The 25327-nt window shown below is 36.0% G+C and overlaps 3 protein-coding genes across 5 annotated transcripts; 2 read left to right on the top strand and 1 right to left on the bottom strand.

The window, feature by feature from the left end:
- The first annotated feature begins 789 nt into the window (after window positions 1-789).
- On the top strand, window positions 790-4047 carry ormdl2 (ORMDL sphingolipid biosynthesis regulator 2). Its single transcript, XM_020929777.2, has 4 exons — window positions 790-882; window positions 2151-2324; window positions 2903-3054; window positions 3617-4047. Exons 2-4 carry the CDS (start codon window positions 2151-2153, stop codon window positions 3750-3752), a joined length of 462 nt encoding a protein of 153 aa, XP_020785436.1. The 5' UTR covers window positions 790-882; the 3' UTR covers window positions 3753-4047.
- Window positions 4048-4203: 156 nt separating this feature from the next.
- Window positions 4204-13275, bottom strand: nemp1 (nuclear envelope integral membrane protein 1). Of its 3 annotated transcripts, none has more exons than XR_008633635.1 (10): window positions 13156-13275; window positions 12595-12713; window positions 12295-12511; window positions 10838-10910; window positions 10547-10640; window positions 10365-10479; window positions 9892-10117; window positions 8260-8436; window positions 7650-7722; window positions 5853-5974 (listed from the first exon to the last, which is right to left on the bottom strand). XR_008633635.1 is itself a non-coding variant. In XM_020929651.2 (9 exons), exons 1-9 carry the CDS (start codon window positions 13262-13264, stop codon window positions 5821-5823), a joined length of 1284 nt encoding a protein of 427 aa, XP_020785310.2. In that variant the 5' UTR covers window positions 13265-13275; the 3' UTR covers window positions 4204-5820. The 3 variants fall into 3 exon arrangements, 1 of the variants encoding a protein (XP_020785310.2); XR_008633636.1 differs by lacking the exon at window positions 7650-7722 and adding an exon at window positions 8082-8155; XM_020929651.2 differs by lacking the exon at window positions 7650-7722 and having other exon boundaries at window positions 4204-5974.
- Window positions 13276-14448: 1173 nt separating this feature from the next.
- cd63 (CD63 molecule) lies at window positions 14449-23917 on the top strand. The gene is made up of 8 exons (XM_020929809.2): window positions 14449-14569; window positions 15573-15658; window positions 20249-20437; window positions 21152-21226; window positions 21620-21718; window positions 22053-22196; window positions 22883-22966; window positions 23562-23917. The coding sequence occupies exons 2-8, from the start codon at window positions 15593-15595 to the stop codon at window positions 23625-23627; spliced, it is 723 nt and encodes a 240-aa protein (XP_020785468.1). The 5' UTR covers window positions 14449-14569; window positions 15573-15592; the 3' UTR covers window positions 23628-23917.
- Window positions 23918-25327: the final 1410 nt, after the last annotated feature.

Genomic DNA, 25327 nt, shown 5'->3' on the forward strand with positions numbered 1-25327 from the left:
GGATAATCCTTATTTGATCTTCTTGATCACATTGATCAAAATGTCTAGCGCAGCCAACTGGTTTGCAACAACTGATGAAACAGTATTTTCTTTGCAACGTATTTCCAATGGAATCGTATATCTTATAATATTTATTCACAACCTATTTATTATATTTATTTTAAGTATGTATTTAAAATCGTTCTACATGTATAACTCTTTAGTAAAATGTTTTTACCACTTGATATGTGTTCATCTGAGTCATGATTTCGTATTGAGAAACTTGTATTACCTGCTCTGAGGATCCCCTTACGTTTTGTATGAAATTCCAAAACAACAGTAGAAAGGCATGTAGAGATTAAGAGGGAAGCTGTGCTTTCCGCAAACGCTTCTCTTCAGAGATGCACCACTTCCCAGGTACTTCCTGCTTTGTTGGTGAGTAAAACTACTGTGGTTCCTCACACTGTGGATGATGTAAACTCAAATGAGGAAGATGTAGAAACAGTAAGCTCAGCTAAACTGTAACTCAACCAGGAAGGTTTGGTTCAGGTCACAGAAAAAACAGAATGAAGAATTACCATTCTGAGCCCCATTGCCTTCCAAGATAGTTGCACCCAAAAGAGTGATAGATGGTCTTCTATGCTAGATAAAGTTGCCTGCTTTTACAAATGCAATTTTCTCAAGTGACTTTAGTAAATGCAGCCTAATTGATTACTACGAGCCCACTTAATGCCATGACTGAAACATCTGCAATAAGCTGTCTCCTTCTCACTTTATGGTCCATTCATTGTCGAGCAGAGGCTTATTGTCAAATGGGCTGAAGCTACAGGAAGCCACTCAAGTCAAACAAAGGCGGGGTTTAGAAAAGTAGGAATTTCCTGCTGGCTACGACAACAGTGGAAGGTAAAGTTTGTTCTGGCGTCATACTTCAGTAAATGTAATTAATAAATAGTTTTTCGGGATATTTTTACAGCGACATTTAGAAGAATATCTAAATTAAACTAGCATGTAGCGTGCTTTTATTACGGAAAAGCTGAACTCGCAGTGCGAAGACTAGCCCAGAGTTAGCATCCTACAGCTAGCATCATATTTGTTTGTAATAGTTTAGTGCATGTCGTAACTATTACATAACTCAGTCAGTCGCTTTAATTAAGGCATCCAGACTTGCTATACACAAACATAAACATAAATAGCCAAATAATTGCTTCAGTGTTTTTCAAATATTAATTTCATATCTGTAGTTCAACGCTATTTCTCTTAACTATTACAGAATAATTGGAGGAGTGATACAGTGAGGATGTGAAGTGGGCAGTCGGGAACATATTGAAAGAAAATCAGATTTATGATACTTCGTGTTCCCTGTTCCTCATTTTCCTTATTCCTTACTCTGTATAATTTTCATTTAGTGGTAACCTATGGCCCCAGCATAGTATGGAAACAAGCCGGGCAGTATTATTGTATTTTCTTTTTTTTTTTTATCATGTATCAAAACAGCTTCAACTTTCACTGTTACTATATAATGTATTTAGTAATGGTTTAACTTGTTCGGGTGACTGTAGCAAGCCAAAGGTCAGTGGTGCTATCCCAGCTCAGGGCATGCTGCTGTTGTGTCTTTGGACAAGGTAATTCTTAGTGGTGGTGGTCAGAGGGGATGATGGTGCCGACTGGGAGCCTCAAATCCAGCTGCTCTTGGTAGAATGATTGAGGTACAAAGGTAGCTCACCACCACCAAATAAGAAGTGAATGAATAATGCATACAGTGACACTACATTGTATGAGAGCCCTGTCAAGCTTGTAAATCACAATGCAACTATAAAGCCCACTGTGCCATGATAGGTCTGTTAGAAACAAACATTGACAGTGTTTGTTTTATGCTCAAACTAGTGTGGGGCAATTATACAAGAAATGTCATGACTCATGTTTAATCGTCAATGATATTGTTGGGGGGTTTTAATGGAGAGGTCTATAGTCAGTTCTCTGCGGTTTGGAGTTCAGACTTTGGAGGCAGAAAATATGTTCATCAAGTCAATATTTAAAAAAATGTTGAAAAGATTAAATTAAATCAAATCAAAAATAGAGATTAATCAATGAGTAAAAAAAAATCATTAATTTTTTTTCCCCCATATTGCCATGCCTCATCTCAAACTGTTACTGTATTTATTTTCCTGCAGATGAATGTTGGCGTGGCTCACAGCGAGGTGAACCCAAACACTCGGGTGATGAACAGTCGAGGCATCTGGCTTACTTATCTGCTTCTCACTGTGGTGCTTCACATCGTCCTCCTCAGCATCCCGTTCTTCACTGTGCCCCTCGTCTGGACTCTCACCAACGTCATTCATAACCTGGTGAGTGCGGCCACAGACTCCAAGAATTCACAATACAACAAAAAAAGTACTAAAACGCTGTAGAGTTGTTGACTATTTATTGCGAGCAAGTAAGCAACAAAATTGCTATTCTATAAATTAACTTGATACTTGCTGAGAAAAAACTTTTTCCATCAAACTATGTTTACAAATGAATTTCTATTTCGGATGACTAGAACCCCATTTCCTCTTTCAGATTCAGCACAGCACATGTGTCAAAAGGTACACATAATTTAAGTAAAGTTCCTATTCACTCAATCAGAAAAAAGTGCATTTAAAATGGTTCTCTTTTGGTATTTCGTATTGTCTATCAAAGACCCATAGACTGTAAATGTAAATGAGGGTGTAAAATTGTAAAATGATCGCTGACTACATTGTAAAAAAAAAAAAAAAAAAAGTTAAGTGTTTAACTGTACTACTAATTAACTAACTATAAGCTAACAGTTTATGATGACATCTTTATAGAGTAATTACTGGTACCAGGTTAATGAGCGAGAAATGTGTTCATGATACATAGTTAGTGACATTGCTGTAAACGGTGTAATGTTTGTGTTAATCAGGTGATGTACCTGTTCCTGCACACGGTGAAGGGCACTCCGTTTGAGACCCCGGACCAGGGCAAAGCTCGGCTGTTGACGCACTGGGAGCAGATGGACAATGGCATTCAGTTCACCGCATCACGCAAATTCCTCACCATTTCCCCCATCGTGCTGTAAGTGTAGATCACAAAAAGTCAAACACAGGGCCGCAGCCTTAGTCTCATCATAACAAATCCTCTTCAGTATATATAGTTTTAAAGAGATGCATTATGGGGAAACAACCTTAGAGGTGGGCAATGTAGATAATATTGAAAAAGTTCTGAAGGAATGCAAAATTATGTTTTTTCATCTGTAATATAAAGATAAACTGCTAAATGCTGCAGTGTGGATTTGTAGTGTAATCCTCCAAACATTTTTCTGCAGTTTTGCATTTTGACTGTCCACATTTATGCAGTATTTGCAGCTCAACCATTTATTACACTGTTTAGCATATTTCTAATGAATACCATAAAAAAATTGATAATTATTGGAAAACTTAAAAAAAAAAAAACGTTTTCATCCCTAACCTTGTCTCTTTTTAAGAGTAAAACATTTTTCTTATACCTTCATCTTAAGAGTAAAACATTTTTCTTATACCTTCATCTTAGGTGTGCATGCAAAAAGTTTACAAACTTTCTAAATCAGTTTGTAATTTGAATTGAGACAAATCCAGTCTTCACTGTCTTTCCTTCACAGGTATATACTGGCGAGTTTTTACACAAAATATGATGCAACGCATTTCTTAATCAACACTGGCTCTCTCCTGAGCGTCCTTTTACCGAAGCTACCCCAGTTTCATGGGGTGCGAATATTTGGGATCAACAAGTACTGACCTTCTGACACAGAAGTTAAACCAGCAACAGCAACACTGGATCATTTTGGACACTGGAAGTTTGTGGACTGAAGAATCATTCCAAGTGATTGTTACTGAAACACTGTAAAATACAGTCAATCCAGTTTTTAAGTATGTTAAATTATGTTTCCTGTTCGCATTTATTGTAAAGTTTTTTTACGAAATGCACTGGCTGCATGTCTGCAAATGTTTAGGATAGAAACTAAATGACATTTCTTTTGATATATTATTACTGAAATATTATGAAGGATAATAAAGTGTATATTGTTATGGATACAGGATAAGATTTTTTTTTAAGTTATTGGAGCCAGCACTAATCTTATCAAAAGTAATGAAATTCAGATACTGATACAAAACTAGTATCAACACTAGATACACTTTTGAGTATGTATCGATGCTAAAATAAATAAAAAAAGTCACAGGACAGAAATTAACCTTTCCTAAATATCTTAATGATTTGAGGTGTATCAGAACAAGTATCCAGCCATCATCCATAGACCACTCTGAAATGTAACTGTATGACTGAGAGATTATATAAAACCACATGTTAATATTGAATCTATTGTCTAAATAAAAAGTGTATTTAAAAAGTGTATTTAATATTATCAGGATATTGGAATCAGTAGTAATGAGTATCGAGTCTATTGCTTAGTATCAAGATTGAGTTGGAAAAGTTAATATTGCGTAACACTAGCCAGCACATGTTTGGGAATCGCTACTATGTTTGCATTCCCATTTTAAATCCCGAGAGGTGGAGAAGATATTCAGCTGTTGAAACATGGTTCTTTGTGAATAGGGGAAATCCACACTTTACATGAGGCCACTGACAGAGGCAGCAACTGTGGGCTGTAAACTTAATGAAACAGGGATTCCCCAGTTCTGCATGTGTAGAGTTTGTTTGCATTAAAGGGAGGTCAGGGACAGGGTTAAAGGAAGTGCACTAGGAAATGGTGTACCATGTGAATGTGATGCCACTGTCGAATATGGCAATGAGACACGGGGAAACACATGCAAATACTATAACCTGTATCAGCTGTTCAGTTGCTGACATTACTGGGGTGTTCCCTTCTTTAAACAAAAACAAGTGATGGCAGACATCAACAGCCATTAAATGTCAGCTTCACAGGTAAATTGAAAACATTTAACAAGCAAATAATAATATGATGGAACTCTTTACATGAACTGAAATCCTCACAATTTTGTAAGTATAAAAAATATCTAAAATCAGATACTATTACTAAAACTGTTGTCACATCTATCCGTACTAAAAAGTCACGTTCATAGAACAGAAATGAACCTTTCTTGAATAGCTTTAGAACAGTATACAGCCATGAACCACTAACCTACCTGGACAACTGAGAGATTACATATTTCTAAGGCTGCATGGTAATATAAAGGAAAGCGCTACGATTTCATGTCTAAAAGTCATATTGTCTAAAAGTGGTTTGAATTATCAGAAAAGATGTAAAAAGGACATACTTACACACCAATTTTAGAGGTTCTATTATAACTGAATTCTTAAAAAAAGGTGCACAGTCTGATTTAGACCACCTGCTTGTCTCCAAGATGTTAACACTTGGTCTAAAATGTACCATATTATTGCATTAAATTAAAATGTCTATGTTTAATTAATGAAAATGAATATGCTTATCTTGTAAAAAGTGTAAATATTATTTGTTTATAAGTCTTCGGCTCAAACATAACAGAAAATGGAAAGGGAGTCAGCTCAAATGCATTCCCATATCCTAAAATAATCATCTCCTCCCAGTTACATGTCAGAATAATAGATAGTACAAGCAAAGTCCGCTTCCCATTCCCAGTGAATTCACACAATACAAGAGTAAAAGCCATCTTTGCTGGTCCTGAAAACTAAATTCAAATACCACCACATAAAACAGGCTTGTGGCTTTGAATTTAACCAGTTCTTCTGATTACAAAGTCCAACATTTTATCAAAATTCATCAACACAAACTTCTTGGACCAATGCATGCGGTAGTACCCAGTGTTCCCAAGATGGTGGATCCCTTTTTAAGCAGGGTCCATTAAGTCACTCTGGATCTATAATGGGTTTCAGGTCATCTTCATCGTCAGTGTCGAAAATATCTTCTTCAAAAAATGACCCTCCAAATCCATACTCCTGAGAATGGACTGACACCTCATTTGGCATAAGGTGAGAGGAGCCCTCAATGAAATCAGCAAATCTGCAATAAACAGAGTTATTATTTACATGTAGGTTTTACTGTAAATTATTGTACTGTAACTATGAAAACAAACAGTGGTTAACATATAATTGGAGGCCTTGCAGCATTACAAAAGACTCTTCTTACTATTATTACGTTTCTGTCTGGGGTGTCTATGGCAGCCTTGGTAAAAAGTTGTGAAATTTTGCACACTGGTTCAGGACAGTCTCATCGTCCCTCACAGCCAATTTGGGGTCAATAGGTCAAGAGATCTAGCGCTACCAACAGGTCAAAGTTGGACATGCAGTCATGCTTCTAACAACTGACACGTTAAATTTTTGCAAATGAGGTGTCACTGGAATCCTTGAGCCAAGCCGAATTGAACATAATTTTCTACGACGTCATTTTCTGCCATATTGGATTTTCGCCATTTTGGATTTCATCAAAAACCTTCAAAATGTATCTCCTATTCACGTACGTACGCACTGACAACAAACTTGATACCTGGATCCATGACCCCTCACTCTAGACTACAGGTGTCAAACATAAGGCCCGGGGGCCAGATCCGGCCCTCCAAGACCTTTAATGTGGGGCTTGGGTGATTTTCTACTAAAATATTTTAATTATATTTTTTATTAAAATATTGTTAATTTTCTGCGTGTGTTGAAATTGAATTTTGTTGTTCGTAATATTATAATATTATAATAAAGAGTTCATCAATTAAAAAAGATTTGTGTAATAGATTTGTGTTTCTCTGCACAAATATTTGAACTTATTGTTATTTTTGGGGTTTATATGACATGAGTTTTCTGATCCGGCCCCTTTGGGATCAAAGTCGGTTGGATACGGCCCCCGGACCAAAATGAGTTTGACACCCCTGCTCTAGACCCTCAAAAAATGTCATGACTTTCGACCTCTAGGGGGCACTATAATTAGCAAAAAGGAGTTTTAAGTGATATCTCTTGATCCGTTTGGATTTCAAAGAAAATTCCTGTGCCTGCTGATGCTATTTGACTCAGCAATACATGTGTGGCCATAGATCAGATCTAAGAAGCTAAGAAGGGGGCCTGGGTAGTACTTGGATGGGAGACCACTGGGAATTCCAGGTGCCACAGTGATGCGCCAGTGGCAAGAAATGTCATTGTGTCCTTAGGCAAGGCACTTCACCCACATTGCCTCGTATGAAAGTGGTGTGTGACGGATGATAGTGGTTGGAGGGACTAATGGCACAGATTGGCAGCCTCACTTCCATCAGTCTGCCCCAGGGCAGCTGTGGCTACAGTAGTAGCTTACCACCACCAGCGTGGAGTGAATGAATAATGAAGCACTTTCGGTATCTTGAAAGGTGTTATATAAATGCACTGATTAATTAATTAAATGTCATAAAAATGTTTATCACGTAACCATCTGCATTCGGTGGCCATGTTGAATTTTGTTTAAAAAAATTGTATCCCATAGAACGCCTTGGAATACAGCTATGAAATTTTGCGTGTTGATTCAGGCCAGGCCCATGATCACTTTCAGTCATTTTCAAGTCTCTACCTCAAGAGCTATAGTGCCACCAGCTGGTCAAATTTGGAAATGCATTCATGCTTATAACTATTGACCTGCTCACTGTCACTTTCTCTCTTATGCAGAAGAGGATATGTTAATCCAGAGAATTTCCACTGACAACTGACATGGACATTATACATACCATTAAAGAAAAAGTTGATTCTTTGTTTTTCTATTGCCACCTCAATGTCTTCTTCACCAGTTAGTGAATTTCACTGTAAATGTATTTGAAACAGTTGTATAGGGAATGAATTACAACCTCATCAATAATAAGTGACTTGGATCTAAGCATTTCAGTGTTTTGTGTGCCTTCAAGAGATACTATGCAAGTTGAGTGCTTTTTCTCAATGGAGACCCCTCCCCAGTGTCTCCAAGTACATGGACACTCTCGTAAAATGGACCGTTTTCCCTTCCCCTCACCCTGTACATGTATTAATGTACATACTCTTGCCTATTCTGTTGGTATTGCAAGGTCTCCACATTGCTGCTTGCAGCTATATTTTGGATTAGATTTTATTATATGACACCAGTTTCGCAGAGAAACTGTAAAATTTTTAAAACACAGTGTACTTACATACTTAGATTCTACGTCACATAGCTTAGACTTTCACTAAGTCGGAATTTCATGCTCTATTAATCCTTCAACACCTTCAAAAATGCAATACACATTTTGTATACATCTTAATGAATCAGTACATTAACACAGAAGTTATTATATCATCCGAAACCCCAGTTCCCTTTGTTAATTTCACCTTTGGGGGGATTGCAGCCTGGACACTGTCTTCCATGTGTTGAAGTCTGGGCTTTTGCAGTACTCCCTAAGCTCCTCTAGAGCGCGCCGAGTCTCCTCCTCTCCCTGCCTTTGATACTCCTCCTCTGTTAACAGGCGACGAGGCTCTGGTTTCCAGTTCACCAAGCGTCTCATTTTTCTACATAGAAAAATAGTCATAAGATAGACAGATACTTTATTGATCCAGAGGGAAATTCAAGTTTAGCTGCAACGGTATTTACACTGTGCTTCTCAAACACCTTTGTATCTCAGTCAAAGGTCACAGTGCAGTTTAACAGGCCTGGTCAGGTAGGGTCAGTAGATCTGTGTCAAGGCACTATTCTACTATTCTAAATGTATGATATGATAACAGCACTACATAAGTACAAGAATTAAACACTTTAGTAGTTTGTATCTATAATGAGTCAAGTTATTTATTCACCCTCCTACAGCTCAAATCTAATTGTAGAATAAAATACTAAAAGTTCCTCACTAGTGCAAAGGAAAAACTCCTCACAATAAATATTGACCCTCAAAAATAATGGTTCCATCTAATATATATTGAATGATAACTTGATATAGTAATTATCATGACAGACCTACAATTGGGATAAGAAATGTAAAGCAATATAACAAATACAAAATATTATATATTTTAAACTGGGAAAAAGTCCTCAAAATGTCACAGATAATAGGAAGAATGTACAGATGAACTAGGTATTTAGAGGCATTCATGTCATTTATGTGTCTAAGGGTATTCATGGATTTCAAGCATAGACAGCATGTATATAAATCTAATCTAAATCTAAATATTGAATGGCCAAGAGTCCTTCAGAAATCCTTCAAATCAGGGAGGGCTCATTTGCCTAAAATATATGAACAGATTTTCTCATCTTGTACGCAACTTACTTGTGCACAGTGAAACAGCAGTCATTCAAGGACAACTAGAATCATCCTCCTTAAGACACTGTCCAATTGAGATGGTTATTTTCAAAGCCAATTTAGAACACATCCTGTACTTTAATTTCCAACATCTGGCCATTATTACAAATTACCTCATGTGAATTCACAGGGATCAACTGACTGTAAAAGGTGCACTATGTAAGTATGTTTTCTGATGGGCGTTCTGACAACTTGCAGTCATGGAGATTTCATTGCTTTACGTAGAATAATGCCAAACTGTTGGATTAAACAAAGTAAGCCATCTTCCGTGTGTTAAATTACAGTTTTTGATGCAAAGAAAATAGGACATACATTCTCCACAAATCTGACTTGTAATTTGGTCTGGTGGCATCACCGGCTATCTCCATGGTGATAGACAAGTATAATGCCGTAATGAGGGACATTCCAGGCAAATCAATAACATGGAGGCAATTGAAAAAAAGCAGCTCTCCACAAGAAAAATTATAAGACAAAATGCAATTGCTAGAGTTGTCTTATTTTGCGCAATATATAATAATATATATACATAATAATATACATAACAAATTCTAAGACAACACAACCTGCTATGCTCATTATGAGTCAATACATTACTAACAGAGAGGGTAGTTGGTGTTCAGTCTGGGAGATTACTTTACTTTGGTGCCACCTTGTGTTTAATAGTAGGACTTACCTCCACAAAACAAGTGTGAATGAGACAGGGTAATCCAGGTTTTTGGCTAACACCAATGACACGATAATGGCAAAAGCCACAGGCTGGATTTGATGGCCAGCATAAATGAGGAGCAGTCCCAGCAACTGCAGAGTCCATGAGAAGATGTTGATGCTCTTTTCATCCACCAGGGGACCATATCGATAACAGACTGCAAAACTGATGAACCCCACAACTGCCACATAGCCTGAAACAGAACACAGCACACTTAATTTATACTGGAGTACACTGGAACAGTCTAAACCTGATACTTTATATTAGTGACCATAATGTACCCAAAATAGTGAAAATAAATAGTGCATAGACCATTTTTCTAATGCAAGATTAATAAGTTATCTTATTTTGCCTGCAGCCATCTAAATAAAACAACAAAAGCAATAAAAATGCCAAAATTACATAAATTGATCATTTAAAACCTAGAAATAAATGTTTACCTAAAGCAAAGTGCCAGTGCTCTTTGAGAATGGTCTGCAAGTTCCTGCAGACGAGCTGGATGGCATAAACTGACAATGACCAACCGCCGGCAAGTAGAAGGTAAAAAGGGCTTTTCTGTGGAGAAGTATGAAATTTTAATGTAAAAACAGGTTTAAAGGTGTAAATCTCACATTTTGTTTACCTTTGGCATAAAGCGATACAACACAAAGAAGAGGATGATGAGCGAGGCAATCATCCCAGTGCTCACACCAGTGGAATAATAGAAAACTTGACTTCTAAAGAATAAAAAGTTGTTTCATCACAAGGTATTTAAAAAGGCAGCTTCTTTCCCACCTTACATTACCCTATTTATATTATGGGATCTGCTTTTAATAATCAAACATTTTACTGTGATAACCATTAAGTCAGATATTGTTGTCAAGTAACTATAGTAATCTGTAGTCTATAGTTTGTAATCGGCAAAAGGGCTTACTTGCTGAGGGAATCTGCAAATAGGAACAACAAGCCTCCAGTGAAGAACACCAAAAACAGATAGATGTCAAACCCTGCAAATGACAGAAAATTTTAGCAGCTAATACAAATATTAAAACAGAGAGTTGCCAGAGTATCCGGTTTATGCATATCTTTTAAGTGATCATATTTTGCACTGTTTATTATTTTATGTTTTTATGTTGCACCACATCACCAAAGCACATTCTGAGTTTGTAAATTCTGTTTATAGACAATCACTAGAATATGATGACTTAACATTCACTGTATGAAAGCTGCAACAATGTATATATCGGGCGCACAATTTCTTCATAAAAGTGGAGAGTATTTTTGCCTTTCATGCCTTTCAATGATACGGTCTATGTTAAAATGTTTTATTGGGATTACCCTGCTTTATTTTAATTGTGTCAAAGTAGTTTCAAATTATAATTTATGGCAATATTTCTCTGTAGCAATAAACCATGGTTCAAAATTTAAATATTATTGGCCTATAGAAAGTTGTGATATCATCTGCAACCCAATTATTCATCTTATTGGGCACCGCCATCATCATTCAGGTTGTATTATTTTGCATAGGGCTGCTGATCTTGACAGCAAATAAGTTCTGTACATACTACAAAGTCGTTTTAAAGCCTCCCAAAGAACATGTGCATAGTTGACTTGTTAGTACACATGAACATTGAACATTTTAACCACAAGTGCCACCAAAATAAAATGCAGTAGCATTTTACAATCGTTATGCTGGGGGTGTTCTACATGTATCTCTACTGGAAATGTAAACAAAGCACACATTAGCAAATAAGACAAAAATGTTTTAATATAGTCTCAAAATTGTAATGAAAAAAAAATATATATAATAAATAAATAAAATTTAAATAAATAAACTAATTTTCAGGAGCCTGTGATCAATACATGCATTCATGGTCCCATTTAGGGGTTTTATTATCAACTAAAAAGGTGACTAAATGCTGTTAACCAATGCCAGCTATCTTGTGACTGTAATTTTATGTGTGAGAGAATTGTTTAAGAGCAAAAATTATCTCAGATGTTGTCGTTTCAACTATGCACATTCTTTCTGGTGAGACTGTTAAAATAAAGCTCAAATTGAATCTAACTTAAGTAACAGAGCTTCTGACAGAGTAGTGCTTTCACTTAGTTTCACACCCCCAGGAAATGTTGATGATACAGCTGCAGAGGCGACAGTCGGTAGAGCGTTTATCCACTGATCCGAAGGTTGGCAGTTCAAATCCAACTCAGTATAAAATATCATTGGTAGGCAGTGAGATTCTAGCTCCCACAGATGAATGCTGTCATTGTGTCCTTGGGCAACATACTTAATCCACCTCACCCCTAAGCACTTCCAGTGCCTTGAAGCGGGAAAAGCGCTATATAAAAATGTGATCATTTACCAAAGTATTAATAAAGCTTTTCTGTACATACTTCGCAGAGTTTTGAGCGTGTACTCAGTTCCATCCGCAGGGTCAATTTTGATGCATGTCTTTTTGCTGAAGAGGTTAATGTTGATGGACGTTTCATTGTGCTTCTCACGCAGCCAGCTCTGGAACCAACCCCAGACACTCCAGCGCTCCAGCTCCTGTAGCTGCTCCTCATCATCCACAATGTGCACCTTAAACCCCCTTGAACTCCACACTTTGACCTGGAAAAATGGTTGAATCTATCAAATCATGTAAAGTATAATTTATCTACAGTGTCTTTTTTTATATCTCTCATGTAACCCACCTGTATCCTTGTCCATGTATGTTTCCATGTTGGGGAAATAGTATTTTTGTAACAGAAGACTTTAGACCCAGAGGAAACCTGTACTGCACCGTCTTGGAGATGTACAACTGAATTTGAACCTGTGACACAAAATTATTTACAACATGTAAATAACACACATAGTTGTATGATAAACGAAGAGTTGACCAGACATAATCTAAATATACTGAACATTATGGTCAATAATTCCTCACTTCCATCAAAGCAAGCTGTGATTTCACAAAACTGGATGAGGTGGTTGTTGTGCTTTTAGTTCGTGCAAGACCGAAAATGAAACACCACACGAATACGTTATATAAAGTTAACATATCCTTATTTTCCGGTTAATTGTAGACTAAAGTTACGTTGGAAATGCATTAAATTGTTTAACTCCCGCCACACATTTGCAGGCGTTGTAGCCAGTTTTACTGGTTTTAGAGCGACATAAGCTAACCTGTGTTAGCATATCTCAGAGGTTAAAGAAACGACCAGCACTTAATTAAACATTAAAAAGATACCATTTACTGAAGCTCGGTCTCTTACCTGTAGCCTGGTGAGATAGCTGGGGCAAACAATTCAGTATAAAGGCAAAAACAAACAGCTTAACAGCCATACAGTGGAAATCTTCTATCAATTTCATGCATCCCGCCATGATGACGCTGTGACGAGCGTTCGCCCCGCCTCTTCCGGAATCTTTTGTTGAGAGACAGGGCATTCAGCCAATCACAGAAGAGAACCCTCAAGCACACACACACACACACACACACACACACACACACACACACACACACACACACACACACACACACACACACACACGCACACATTTTTGAAGAGAACTCCTTCATATACATACACACAAAAAAGTTGAAGACTTATCAAGTTCATGCATCTCCCCATGATGACACCGTGGCTGAGACCACAGACTGTATAAATACTGTTATATATACAGTCTACAGTTGAGACATGGGTCCATGACACTGTATTCAGATCATAAAATGCATGGTTCAGATATTTATGCATTTAGGCCCATTTTTTCTTGTTATTTGCATTGCTCACATTGTAGGCCTACATAAATGTATATTTCAGGGTTTTGAGAAGAATAAGATCCTTTTCAGTCGTGCTCAGTAACACATGACAGAAACAAAAAAGACAGATGCTGGATTAGGCTATTGCCTACATGATGTAATCATAAAACAAAACAGGAATAAATAACATATTTGTGGGCAACTCAAATTATTTTTGGCATAGTAAAAATTTAAATGATCGGAATCATTGTGTATTTTTATTGTGCATTTCTATGCGTTTTTTTGAGGAAGTGTTCCAAAGAGGAAGTTTCAGAGTCACAAATTCTCCAACTAAATAATGAAGGCAAGCTATTATAAGATAATGTGTAGGCTGACAACACTGACAACTGCACAAGCATATTCTCTATTAATACTTGATAAAGAGTCATATGGTCATATGCCATATTATGAATAAATTATAGTTTGAGCTTATTAGTGAGCTTATTGCCTTTGGCTGAAATTTTGTTTAGTCTTTCTAATAATTATTACCCGCTGAATCAACATAGTCCACTCGGCAAAACTTGTTATCCCATTATTTATTCAATTGTTGGTCAATCTTTAAATGACCGAATGGTACACCCACTCAAGACCTTCCATTTGTGTTTGCTTCAGGGATCATCATATTGATCAAATCAGCAGATACGTTGTTTACAAGACTTATAAACGCAGCCTTTATCTATTTAGACTGATAAGTATTAGAAACTTCAATGACTCTTCTTTAAATACATAGTGGTGTAACATGGTGATGGAACCGTTGGAAAGCCGTGCCCTGGTTGCCATGGCTACGGCGCGGATTGAGGGCGGAGTCGTTGAAGTTTATGAGACCACGGCGTAGGGACTTTGTCGCTTCATTTCTCTTTGTGCTGCCCAAAACACTGATCACGTACAAGGTAGGTTTTTGTGTTCGTTCTTTAATCTCTATACTTGTTATATAATCCTTCATATAAAAGTTAAAGTTGAGAAACGTCCACATTTTTCTTTGTTTTGTCGAGAATGAACGAACAATGTTACGCTAACGGCTGTTTCTTTTCCCAAATCTGCGAAAGAAAGTCGTAGGTGACTTTGCGTTTTTAAAGACAAGTAAAAGTGATAGCAAAGCGGTGGATGTGATTGTATATGACCTATTAAGCTATCAGACGTTTAACAAATCGAATAAGACGAATGTGTTTGGTTTTATTTAGTCATTTGGCCTGTAACAAAGCGCTTATTGTTCGCTTTGATTAACGGTTCCTCGTCCGTGACAACTGCTACTTTAAAATGCCGCTGACTGAAACTTTAAAGTCAAAATGGAAAAAGTCAAGCAAAAGAAACGAAGATTTTAGTTGTTTATCTTTTTATCTAAGCTGCCTCTTGATCAGAAACATAACACTTTAGTAAACAGAGGTGTAGCCTTTCTAAACGTACCATCAAATCAAGTTAAAGTTATGTTTTTCCAACTTGTCCATGTTAATTTCTCTTGTAATTTTGCTTGAATGGCCCAATTCACAACACTACTTTTGAAATTTGATCAAAAAGAGAATAAAAGCTATAGTGCAACAATGAAGCAGACAAATAGAAGAATGTCCCAGGACAACCCAGCAGTTTAGAAAGGAAAATCTCAACCCATGTGTGGAAAAATATACCTCAAGGAGATCCACTCCCATAGACAGGCTGAAATGTGTTCATGATGACGCATATCTGAATTGTTATAATGTTAAATATTCAACGGCTTCGAACAAATGATTCTTTCCTCATTTGACTTGTGTAGTTGCTTTAAAAGTAGAGGACCGTTGCCATAGCTTGAATCCCATGAATATACAGTATCTCCGTGTAATCTTTCCATATGGCGATCGAACTGTTATGAATGTAATGATCCAGTAAATGTGTTATAACAGCTGTTTCTGTTTTTTCCAGACTACTGATACAAACTAGTCATGCCTGTAGAGGGTGGATTGAAGTTGGTCAAGTACCTCGTTTTTTTCTTCAACTTTATTTTCTGGGTAAGTAAAATCATGTTTTTTGTGATAAAACAATTCACAGTCAAATTCAAGGAAACTAGGCCATGAAAACAAGCAAACTAGTCTGATAAGATTTTGGATGTTGTTCTTTTCAACATCCTGGCCTCTGTTTTTGGTCCTGGAGTTTCCGCTCTTATCTGAAAAAAGGAGAGTAAATAGGGATAGTCAATTACAAAGAAAATCATATTTCAGGTTTGTTGTAGTCCTCATTGTTTTAAACAGTTACCGGTATGTACTATCAAAAATGAAGGACTTTGAAAAATTCATTTATTAGTAATGTTTTGGGATTCATAATTTAAAAACCAGTGTAGCTTAGTCAAGTTACAGAAATAGTGTAAGTGCCATTTTAGAAAAGAATTTACTTTTTATTACACATTTTGTTTATTATTAGTGCAAATAGATTTTACCCACAATTCAACTTTCTACAAATGTAAAATAGGAAAGACACAGTATAAGTTCTATTGTGTATGTGTGTGTTTTACTAATAGAACTGAAGGTTTTCACTGGTCATATCCTAAAAACCACAAGCTACTTCCTGCTGTGACCTTATCTGAGCACACACAGCTGAGGCGGCGATGATGTATGCTTGTCTTATGACTGGATTTGAGTAGTGTAACCATGTGACACATTGTTGTAAAAGAGTTCATATCTTTTGTTTCTCACTCTAAACCTCTAGACTGTGAACATCATACGATTTCAAAGCACTGTTTAAAACCTTGATGCAGAGAAGGTCAAGAGTTTAATGTTTGGCCTGGTTTATTGGTTAATATCTCAGGGAAATTAGAAAAATGATACCAAGTTTAACATCTTCACAAATTGACCAACTGACACATTAGCAGCAAAAAGAGGTTAATTGAGTTAAGTTGTTGATCTTGTTTTTATTCCTGTACAGGACTTTAGTTATTCCTGTCTGTTCTAAAGCGGTACTCATGGGTTTTAGCTTCTCATTTAAAGGCGACATTTTAAGAACTTTTCACTATTCAAAAGGTATATAATATTTTGTTTTAAATAGTTCATTTCTATGGCAGCAATCCAAAGGTTTTATCATTCTGAAACCAATAGATAGTAATGTTTAAAAAAGATTGGTTTATATTATTTATTTGCATAACTAACATTAAACCACAAAATGTTTTCAGTCAGTGGTTCCCAACCTTTATTGTCTTGAATTTTGTTTTTTCTTTTTCTTTTACTATTGTAGCCAATAGCAACTATTGTATTCTCTTGTTTTAATTATAATCATGTCAAAACTGTCACTGCTGAGAATATTTTAGTTTCAGATATCATCATTCAAAGCATATGTTAATAGTAGATATAGTTTTGTTATATATTCTGTGATGTATTGTGTTGCTTTGTAAACTGGCTCTGTTCCTGCTCTTACACATTACGCTTTTAGCTTTATACCTGAGTGATAACCAAATATTTACCCTGAGGGAGTGGTCTGTATTCAAGCATGGCACACTGGCCACTAAACCAATGTGGTTTTAGTAGGGCTATACTCCACTTCAGCTGGCTTTATTTTGTACATGTGTCTTGTACTATGATAATGGATTAGCAATTAATGTTACACAAAATGGACTCTTGTGAGCTTTAACCCATGTTATAATGCTCTTACCTCCTCAAAAACATACCTGAATTTGTGTTGTTTGATTCATACATGTTTAAGTAATTTTGGCTAATTATTCTGTCTACACCAAAGTTCATAATGCTCTGTTCCACTCCATGATGTAATTTAGTGGTACTTTTGAAGTTAATAGCTCCTTTTACCTTTAGTTCAGTAGGCATGGCCAGTTCGAGGGCTGAAGTTATCCAAATGATTCTAGTGAAGGTGTATAGAGTTTAAAACACAGTATATCATGTATTACCACATGACATCACAAAGTGGAACAGAGAGAAAAAAAGTATACAGGCTTTGTGTATTCAAATGTGTGAATTGAAACAAAACACAACTCCGGGTATGTTTTTGATCATCATAACACAGTAATAGGATGTTTAGTAATAGTACGTTAATAGTAGTATTGATCAAGAATGAATGTTGCTATTCTTACAACATTACCTCATGATTTGTGACAGTCATCAGCTTCCCCACGAGGTAATGGGTCAGAAATGTCTACATCATTTCATCTATCTATTTATTTCTCCCCAAAAAACATATTTACTATCTATATACCTAAAGCATCTTGTTAATAAATGTTTGGTATATCAGCTGTTTCCTCAAGTATGGAAACGCTTTTTGAATAGCCAGGTAGTTTGCTGGGCTTAGTGGGCTATAGACTTTATAACTTATATATTTTATTCACTGTTAATGATTGACATTTATTTGTTTTGGAAGTGGCACAATGTTTGTGTTCCCTTTATTGTGTGGCAAAGAGTAATGAAAATATTATAATAAATAAGATTTATTTGGAAGTCTTAAACACAATAGCTAAACAAAAAGAAAAACCTTTATACACTACAGCAGATTTGAGGAGATTACCACAGATAGATTATGTGACCTACTTTATTTAACGTGATGTATTTTTAAAACAGCATTCTAACTACAACATACAGTGTTTATTGTAAGAAAAAATATGAATGTACAATGCACATTTACATTACTTCACATTTACATTTACATACATTTACTTTACTTTTGAAGTATTGATCACTTTACAGATTATATTGGAACAACTTCAGTTCCAGTTCAATTAAAAAGTAGATTAAGCCTTGCAAATTGGCCATGTCAAGATGATGTACTGTCAATAAAAGGCTCTGGTTCCTATTTGCCTTATAATTGATCCAAGACCGTCTTCTTGATTAAACAGTTTTTTAAACACTCCCGTGTTTAAAAAGGATTCACTGTTACACACACATCCCAGGACCATGGCTATTCAATGTTGTATTTCTTCATTCAGACTGATACAAGTAGGCCTGTCACGATGACTACTATATTGACTTATCGTTCAATATGGGAAAGCTGGAACAATATATTTTGAGTTTATACATTGCATGTGTAATGGGGATTGTGGGGATTTTTTTGTTTATTTTTTTGTAGTACCATAAGCTTGGAGTAGTCAGTAACTTTTACAACAGATTATAGATACAAACTAATTATTTATTACAGACCTATTTATCTGAGTTATTCTTAGTAATTTTTTAACAATATTATACATTTAGAATAGTTTTTGAGATAATCTTGCTTTAGAATTATTATGTCAGTGGCATTTGTTTCAGATACAGGAACTTAACTCTTCCGCATCCCTTTTCTTTTTTATTTTGACACTGAGAGGTTTTGAGTAAGGCCACTATGTTGTAAAGTGTGTCAACCCCTCATTCTTACACAACCTTAAGCCTGGACAAAGTCATCCTCTGTCAGAGATGTCAACATTTTGTTAACAAGAAATCCTCCCTACATATTCAATGATTCACAATTATCTGCACTATGAATTAAAGTACATGGGAAAGATTACTACCTATTTATATATTTTTCTATCTCTGACCTCAGATTTAGCCTGTTCTTTAAAGCTCATTGTGTATTTGTCCAACTCTGGCTTATTTTGCACTTTGGTTTCATTAATGACAGCCATCTTTTTCATTCTCAAGACATTTTACAGGAGCTGAGTCTGGTGTGAAAAATTGATTGGAGACTTATTTGAGTATTTTAAGAGATTATACAAATAAAGATTTGTAGATTTTATCTGGAACTTCTAATTATCTTACACACACAGTTATTATGTAGCCCTTACAAGGCATGTAACAATAACAGAAATATCGTGATATCGTATCGTCAGAGTTCTCACAATAATATTGTGGGCCATCACAATATATTGAATTACAAGTCTCTTTGCTTAAATTAAGAGTTACGGTGCAGCAGTCGCTAAAAAAAAGACAGTGGGAACTACATAGGCCATGATCCTTTGCTCCATTTCAGTGCAGACTACAAGAAGAAATAACAGTTATGATCACTTTTAAGCCTTAGTTGTTTGGATTAAGTCTTGTCAAGGCATTTTAAGAGAAAAAAGTAGCATATTCACTCCACAAAATATCGCAATAAATATCGTACCATTAGATGTATTGTATATTGTAAAAATATCGTACCGAGAGATTTGGATATTGTTACCTCCTTATCGTTAGCCTCTCCACCATATCGTGACCATGATATAGCAATAAATATTATACCATGAGGTTTATACCATGACAATATCGTATCGTGAGACTTGGATATCATTACACCCTTAGACTTTACTGAGAAATGTTAATCATCAGCTTTTAATTACCTTGAGAGCAAATGGCCTCAACCTTGATTCAGTATAGTTTCTTTCAGTCACCTCACAAAGCGTCTTATAAATCTCCATCCTGTACATTTATATGGGCAGTAAAAATCTGATAACACGACAAGAAACCTGATTATCAAAAACACTTGGTGACACGTTATTCAATATATTTTTAAACTGACTGATGTATGTTGGTGACAGATATCAGATAAGTGATGACTCCACAGATGAGATTTTTTTTTGTCATTTTCCCATTTGTCATTCAGAGCCTTTGTATGAATATCACTCATTCTAACTCCTTTTTCTCTGCTCCTCTGTGCAGTTGTGTGGCATTGCCCTGATCGTGGTTGGTGTCCTGGTGCAGGTCTCTCTACACAACACTCTTAATATTAAAGATGCCTCAGCCTCTGGAGCTCCTATCCTCCTCATCTCTCTTGGAGTCATCGTCTTTCTCATCGCCTTCTTCGGCTGCTGTGGTGCCTGGAAGGAGAACTTCTGCATGATTACCATGGTAACACACAACACAGCACACCACAGGTCCAATGTCAGTGTTTACAAAGCCACTGCAAGGTTATTGAAAGTGCAGTGCAACAAACATTTATGTTGGACTGTAACTATACTTGAATTTGAGAGTATTAACCTCAAAATGTGATATTAAGGAGGGACTGTAAAACTATATAGTAGAAATTGCACTTTCAAAATGCCCCTGTAGAACCGTGGAGTCCTCGGTTGTGTGCTGTCCTATACCCCTCCCAGGGACTCCAAGAAGGAGAGCAGACTACCCTACACTGCTTTTGGGCCAGTAGGCTGACACAACAGTGAGGCCCTTATTCAAACCAGTTGCTCCTTTCTTTTTCCTCCACACTTCCACTAAACTCTCAGTGAGTGTCCATAACAGCTGAGCGGAGGTTTCTTCACTTGAGTGCTCCGAGCTGTAGCTTTGGAACATGCTCCCTTCACTCGTGTGGAAGAGACACTACAGAGACACATAGAGACCTATTTACCGAAAGCGTGGCTCACAAATATGGCCACTATCAAAATTTGAAATGAAATTCATCATTTTAATATCACAGTTGAGCAGTGGCTGTTTTGCTAATGCATACCATACACATGTGACTGCATGCGTCTTAACATGGGTGAAATGTATTATTTCTCAAAGTTTTCCTGCACAATAAATGTATGAATAATCTGTTTAGAATCTGTAATAATAATCTGTGTTTTTCAGTTTTCCATCCTCATGAGTCTGATCATCATCGCAGAAATCGCAGCTGCTATCGTTGGATACATTTACAGAGGCAAAGTACGTGTGGCACAACCTTCTATAGATATGGAGTCTTAAATTGACATTGTGCAGTTATAAACAAAAATGCAGTATGGAATGTTACACTACCAATTTGTTTTATTTAAATCAGATCATCCACCAGTGTGTGTGTGTGTGTGTGTGTGTGGGTGTGTGTGTGTGTGTGTATATATATATATTTATTTATTTATTTAATTTTTCTTTTACTTTATATTGTACATTTAGGATATTTTTTGTGATAATCCTGCTTTATAGTTATTGGCTGATAGTTATGTGACAGTGACAGTTTCAGTATTATCGTTATCATCTATTTTTTCTTTATCAATATGAAGCCAACCTCTACCTGCTGCAGATGTATAATGTTTTTATTCTGACTGTTGTGCCCATGTGTAGGTGACAGATGTGGTCAAGGACAGCCTTGCTGACATGATCTCAAACTACAACACAAGCAGTCCCGAGTTCAGAGATGCAGTGGACAAACTTCAACAAGACGTGAGTTTACTGAGACTCCACCTTCACTCAACACTCTGCATTCTGTTAGTTTTGACTTATTTACATTTGATACAAGAGATATAGTTTACACACAGATCGCCTTCAAAAGTAGGACTAAACTGAAACTTGAACTGAATTAGAACGAGACCTCAACAAAGCCTACATCAGGACAAAACTGGGCCACAACCAGGACATAAACACTGTTGACATTGCATTTGCATCTCTGGATTGCCTCCAAAAGTATTTATAGTTTTACCAGGGTTGTTAGAGTATTGGATATACATCTTAAGTGGCTGATTTTAATTTTGCGAACCTTTTCTTTGTGTTTTTCCAGTTGAAGTGCTGTGGTGTGAACAGCTCGGCCGACTGGAGAAGTTACACTCAGGAGGGAGACACTGTGCCAGACTCGTGCTGCATCTCCAAGAGTCAGGGCTGCGGACAGGGAACCATGAGCGATGCCTCCAAAGTCTTTCAAAGGGTACAGAGATGCTAGAACTGAATCATTTACGCACAAAAGACAAATTTGAAAAATGTGATAATATTCGGCTAGATTTTTTCATGATTTAATCCACAGTTCACTTTTTAAACAGCCCAGGAACTTGAACTAAATGATTAGCAAAAATAGTATAAAAATCACATGCATTTTAGAACAGCATGGTTGAGGCCAAAACATGTGGCTCAGCAGGCTTTACTTTATACAGATCATAAGACCACATGAATACAGTGCTTAATTCTCTGCAAAGGTGGTTATACATTTTCTTAATACTTGAAGCCTTTGAAATTTATTAAGCTGTTTAAATTGTGAGGCCTGTGCAGTTAAATTTAATACAATTTTATTTAGATTTTCTTTTTCATCTGATTAAATAAATTAATCTTTTAGCGCTAAATAGAAAAAAAACACAAAATTAAGTTGAAATGTGATTAAATCCACATATAGAGACATATAAAATTACCATTAGGCGAGTTCTTGTTGCCTGAACATGTTTCATATTTTGAGTTGTGGTTTTGTGGGGCCTGTGGCAGCTGGACCACAGTTGTTGGTGAACATGCCATTCTTGGTTCAGAGGGGGTCATGTGTCACGGACCTCTGCTCCTCTTGAGTGGCTAAGCTCAGTGTTTATTACATTGAGGAACAGTTGGTTTATTTGAATCTGTTTTGTACAGGGCTGTCAGCAAGCTGTGGAGGCCGTACTCAAGGCCAATGTCAAGTGGATCATAGTTGCAGCTTTGGTCATTGCGGTCTTGCAAGTAAGTTAAAAATGCACATACATTTTGGGCATTAAAGGTGCACTGTGTAACTTTTCTGAAGGAGATGTGGAGGACACCAGACCAAGTTGCTTTGCCTGGAATGTTTCACAACAGTGCATTAAATTTATCTATTTAACTTTTTATTCAATTAACTTTTATTCTTTTCTACCAATCTGGCTTGTAAATGAGTCTGGTTGGTGCCACATGCTCATATCCATAGAGATAATAAGCTTAAAGGTCCTGCATTATACAAAATTAACTCTTTAAGCCATGTGATAATGTTGTTACCTCCTGAAAAACGTACCTGGTGTTGTGTTTTGTTTCATTCACACATGTTTTAGTAATCCTTTATTATTAGCCTGTCTACATCTCCAGAGCTCAAAATAACTGCAGGGTTTGTGTGTCAAACATGTGTAAATGAAACAAAACATGACTCCAGGTATGAAACATTATAAAGGAGATCAGAAAAGCTATTGGATATTTGTCGAGAAAAGCAGACTCCATCATAAGTTAAAAAAGTAGACCTTTAATGTAAAACATATTTAGAAATTAGACACTTAACATATTAATAACAATGTATTTAATTTTTTTCTAGATTTTGGGTGTGGTGTTTGCCTGCCTGCTGATGAGAGGCATTCGGAGTGGCTATGAAGTCATGTGATTTTAGTAGTGTACTGTTGTCCTAACTCAACGTTTAAATTCTAGTTTCGTAAAAGATCATTTCAATGTTCAAATCTCACCGTCACTTTGCACAAAACATTTTCTTTTGCATTACCAATATTGTTACAAAAATGCTTCTAATTGGTCCTTTGAGAAGTTTCAAGTTCAAAGTATTTCAAGTTCTGTATATTTGTGTAGGAGGAAAGATTCTTTTATGTTAGACACTTTATAAGGTTATTGGGTTGTGGTGGTTGCTTTACTATTTTATTAAAAATTGTTAAAGGAAAAAAATGTGGTTTTATTTGAGCTCAAAACACCAGAAAAATAAGTTTTCAATTTTATAATTTGGCACAGCAACAAAAATACATTCAAAAGAATAATTTCACAGAATATATACACCTGAATATGAAATGCATTGTACTTTATGGACAAAAGCACAAACCAAGCCACCAAGCCTTTGATCAAACAGACCCAGAAAATTTAATTATTGCACAAGTGCACAAGCAGGTAAATCGGAAACAATTTCAAGTAAACATCAAATAAAGTGCTTCTGTCTTTCTTTTTAGAGAGCTCCAACTGCTGTGTCGCACTTTAACCAAAGGATGGTCAGTATCTATTTAACATCTAGCAGAAGTCACTTAAGAACATGAATGTCATTGCAAATTGTGTGATTCTTTTACACAACATATTTAATCGAATCTAAACTCTACTTTCTTAACCCAAAACCACTAAAATTCTTCTTTCACATGCTGTTCACATTGCAGACAAGATACACATAGGGGCAGGCAATATTAACAAGAATAAATATATAAATTATTTTTAATACTGAAAAATAATTATTTAAATGTCTTAGTTAATGTTTAAGTATTGCACTTAAGGTGACTATACTAAATTAATCACACAAGTGCAAAAATATCACCTTTTGTTTCAGTTATTATTTTTGATAATTTTTTCTTCCGGCTTTTTGATGGTTTTCCCATAGATTAATATATATTACAAGCCAGTTCCTTATTTGTGCTTCCTACATTTTGTATACATACAGAAGACATCAAATATATGAAGTAGCATATGTGTAATTATGTAGTAAAAAAATATATAAAATATTTTTTCGACGGAGCAAAGGGTGGCTACTTTGGGTATTTGAATATATAATATGCTGCAGGTTATTTGATGCTTTCTGTGTGTATACAAAATGTAGAATGTAATAAAAATAAAGACAAAAAAACATTGAATGAGATAGGTTGCCCAAAGTTTTGATGGGTAGTATATGAGACTAATTTCCAATAATTTTATCTTGAAGTCAATGCTTTTAGATACAAAGCAAGATAGCTATATTTAAAATATGATAATACATTTGAGGTAAAGGCATGTAACAATTCAGTGCATGTGGTAAACAAAGGAGGCATTTATGAGTCATGAATATATACGGTAAGTGAAATAACTGGAATGTGTCTGAGCAAATTTGCATGTCTTATTTGAAATCTGCAAGCATTTTTCAAGACAACTACCTTTTTTTTTTTTCCTCTACGATAAGTAATGATACGTACATGTTAAGATAGTGTGGCACAAGTAGCAAAAACAGTGAATAGCAAAAAGCAAAGATTCCATTAATTCAGAATATACCCAAAATCTATCAAGATTGTGACTTTAAGATGTTAACTAATTGAGTCAGGGTTCATTCAGTAGTCATTTACGGTGTAG

This window comes from Boleophthalmus pectinirostris, unplaced genomic scaffold (genome assembly GCF_026225935.1).
Source record: "Boleophthalmus pectinirostris isolate CB_2022bp ecotype Guang Dong unplaced genomic scaffold, ASM2622593v1 HiC_scaffold_8, whole genome shotgun sequence".
Lineage (NCBI taxonomy): Eukaryota > Metazoa > Chordata > Actinopteri > Gobiiformes > Gobiidae > Boleophthalmus > Boleophthalmus pectinirostris.

What these genes read in the sequence shown, in the direction of transcription:
- ormdl2 (XM_020929777.2), top strand. Translation starts at nt 2,151, where the DNA reads ATGAATGTTGGCGTGGCTCACAGCGAGGTGAACCCAAACACTCGGGTG. An exon ending in CCAACGTCATTCATAACCTG is followed by an intron (nt 2,325 to 2,902) that starts GTGAGTGCGGCC and finishes TGTGTTAATCAG; the next exon opens with GTGATGTACCTGTTCCTGCA. An exon ending in ACCATTTCCCCCATCGTGCT is followed by an intron (nt 3,055 to 3,616) that starts GTAAGTGTAGAT and finishes TTTCCTTCACAG; the next exon opens with GTATATACTGGCGAGTTTTT.
- nemp1 (XM_020929651.2), bottom strand. Translation starts at nt 13,264, where the DNA reads ATGGCGGGATGCATGAAATTGATAGAAGATTTCCACTGTATGGCTGTT. An exon ending in TTCACACTTGTTTTGTGGAG is followed by an intron (nt 8,437 to 9,891) that starts GTAAGTCCTACT and finishes TTTTCTATGTAG; the next exon opens with AAAAATGAGACGCTTGGTGA. An exon ending in AGGCTGCAATCCCCCCAAAG is followed by an intron (nt 5,975 to 8,259) that starts GTGAAATTAACA and finishes TGTTTATTGCAG; the next exon opens with ATTTGCTGATTTCATTGAGG.
- cd63 (XM_020929809.2), top strand. Translation starts at nt 15,593, where the DNA reads ATGCCTGTAGAGGGTGGATTGAAGTTGGTCAAGTACCTCGTTTTTTTC. An exon ending in GATACATTTACAGAGGCAAA is followed by an intron (nt 21,227 to 21,619) that starts GTACGTGTGGCA and finishes GCCCATGTGTAG; the next exon opens with GTGACAGATGTGGTCAAGGA. An exon ending in CCTCCAAAGTCTTTCAAAGG is followed by an intron (nt 22,197 to 22,882) that starts GTACAGAGATGC and finishes TGTTTTGTACAG; the next exon opens with GGCTGTCAGCAAGCTGTGGA.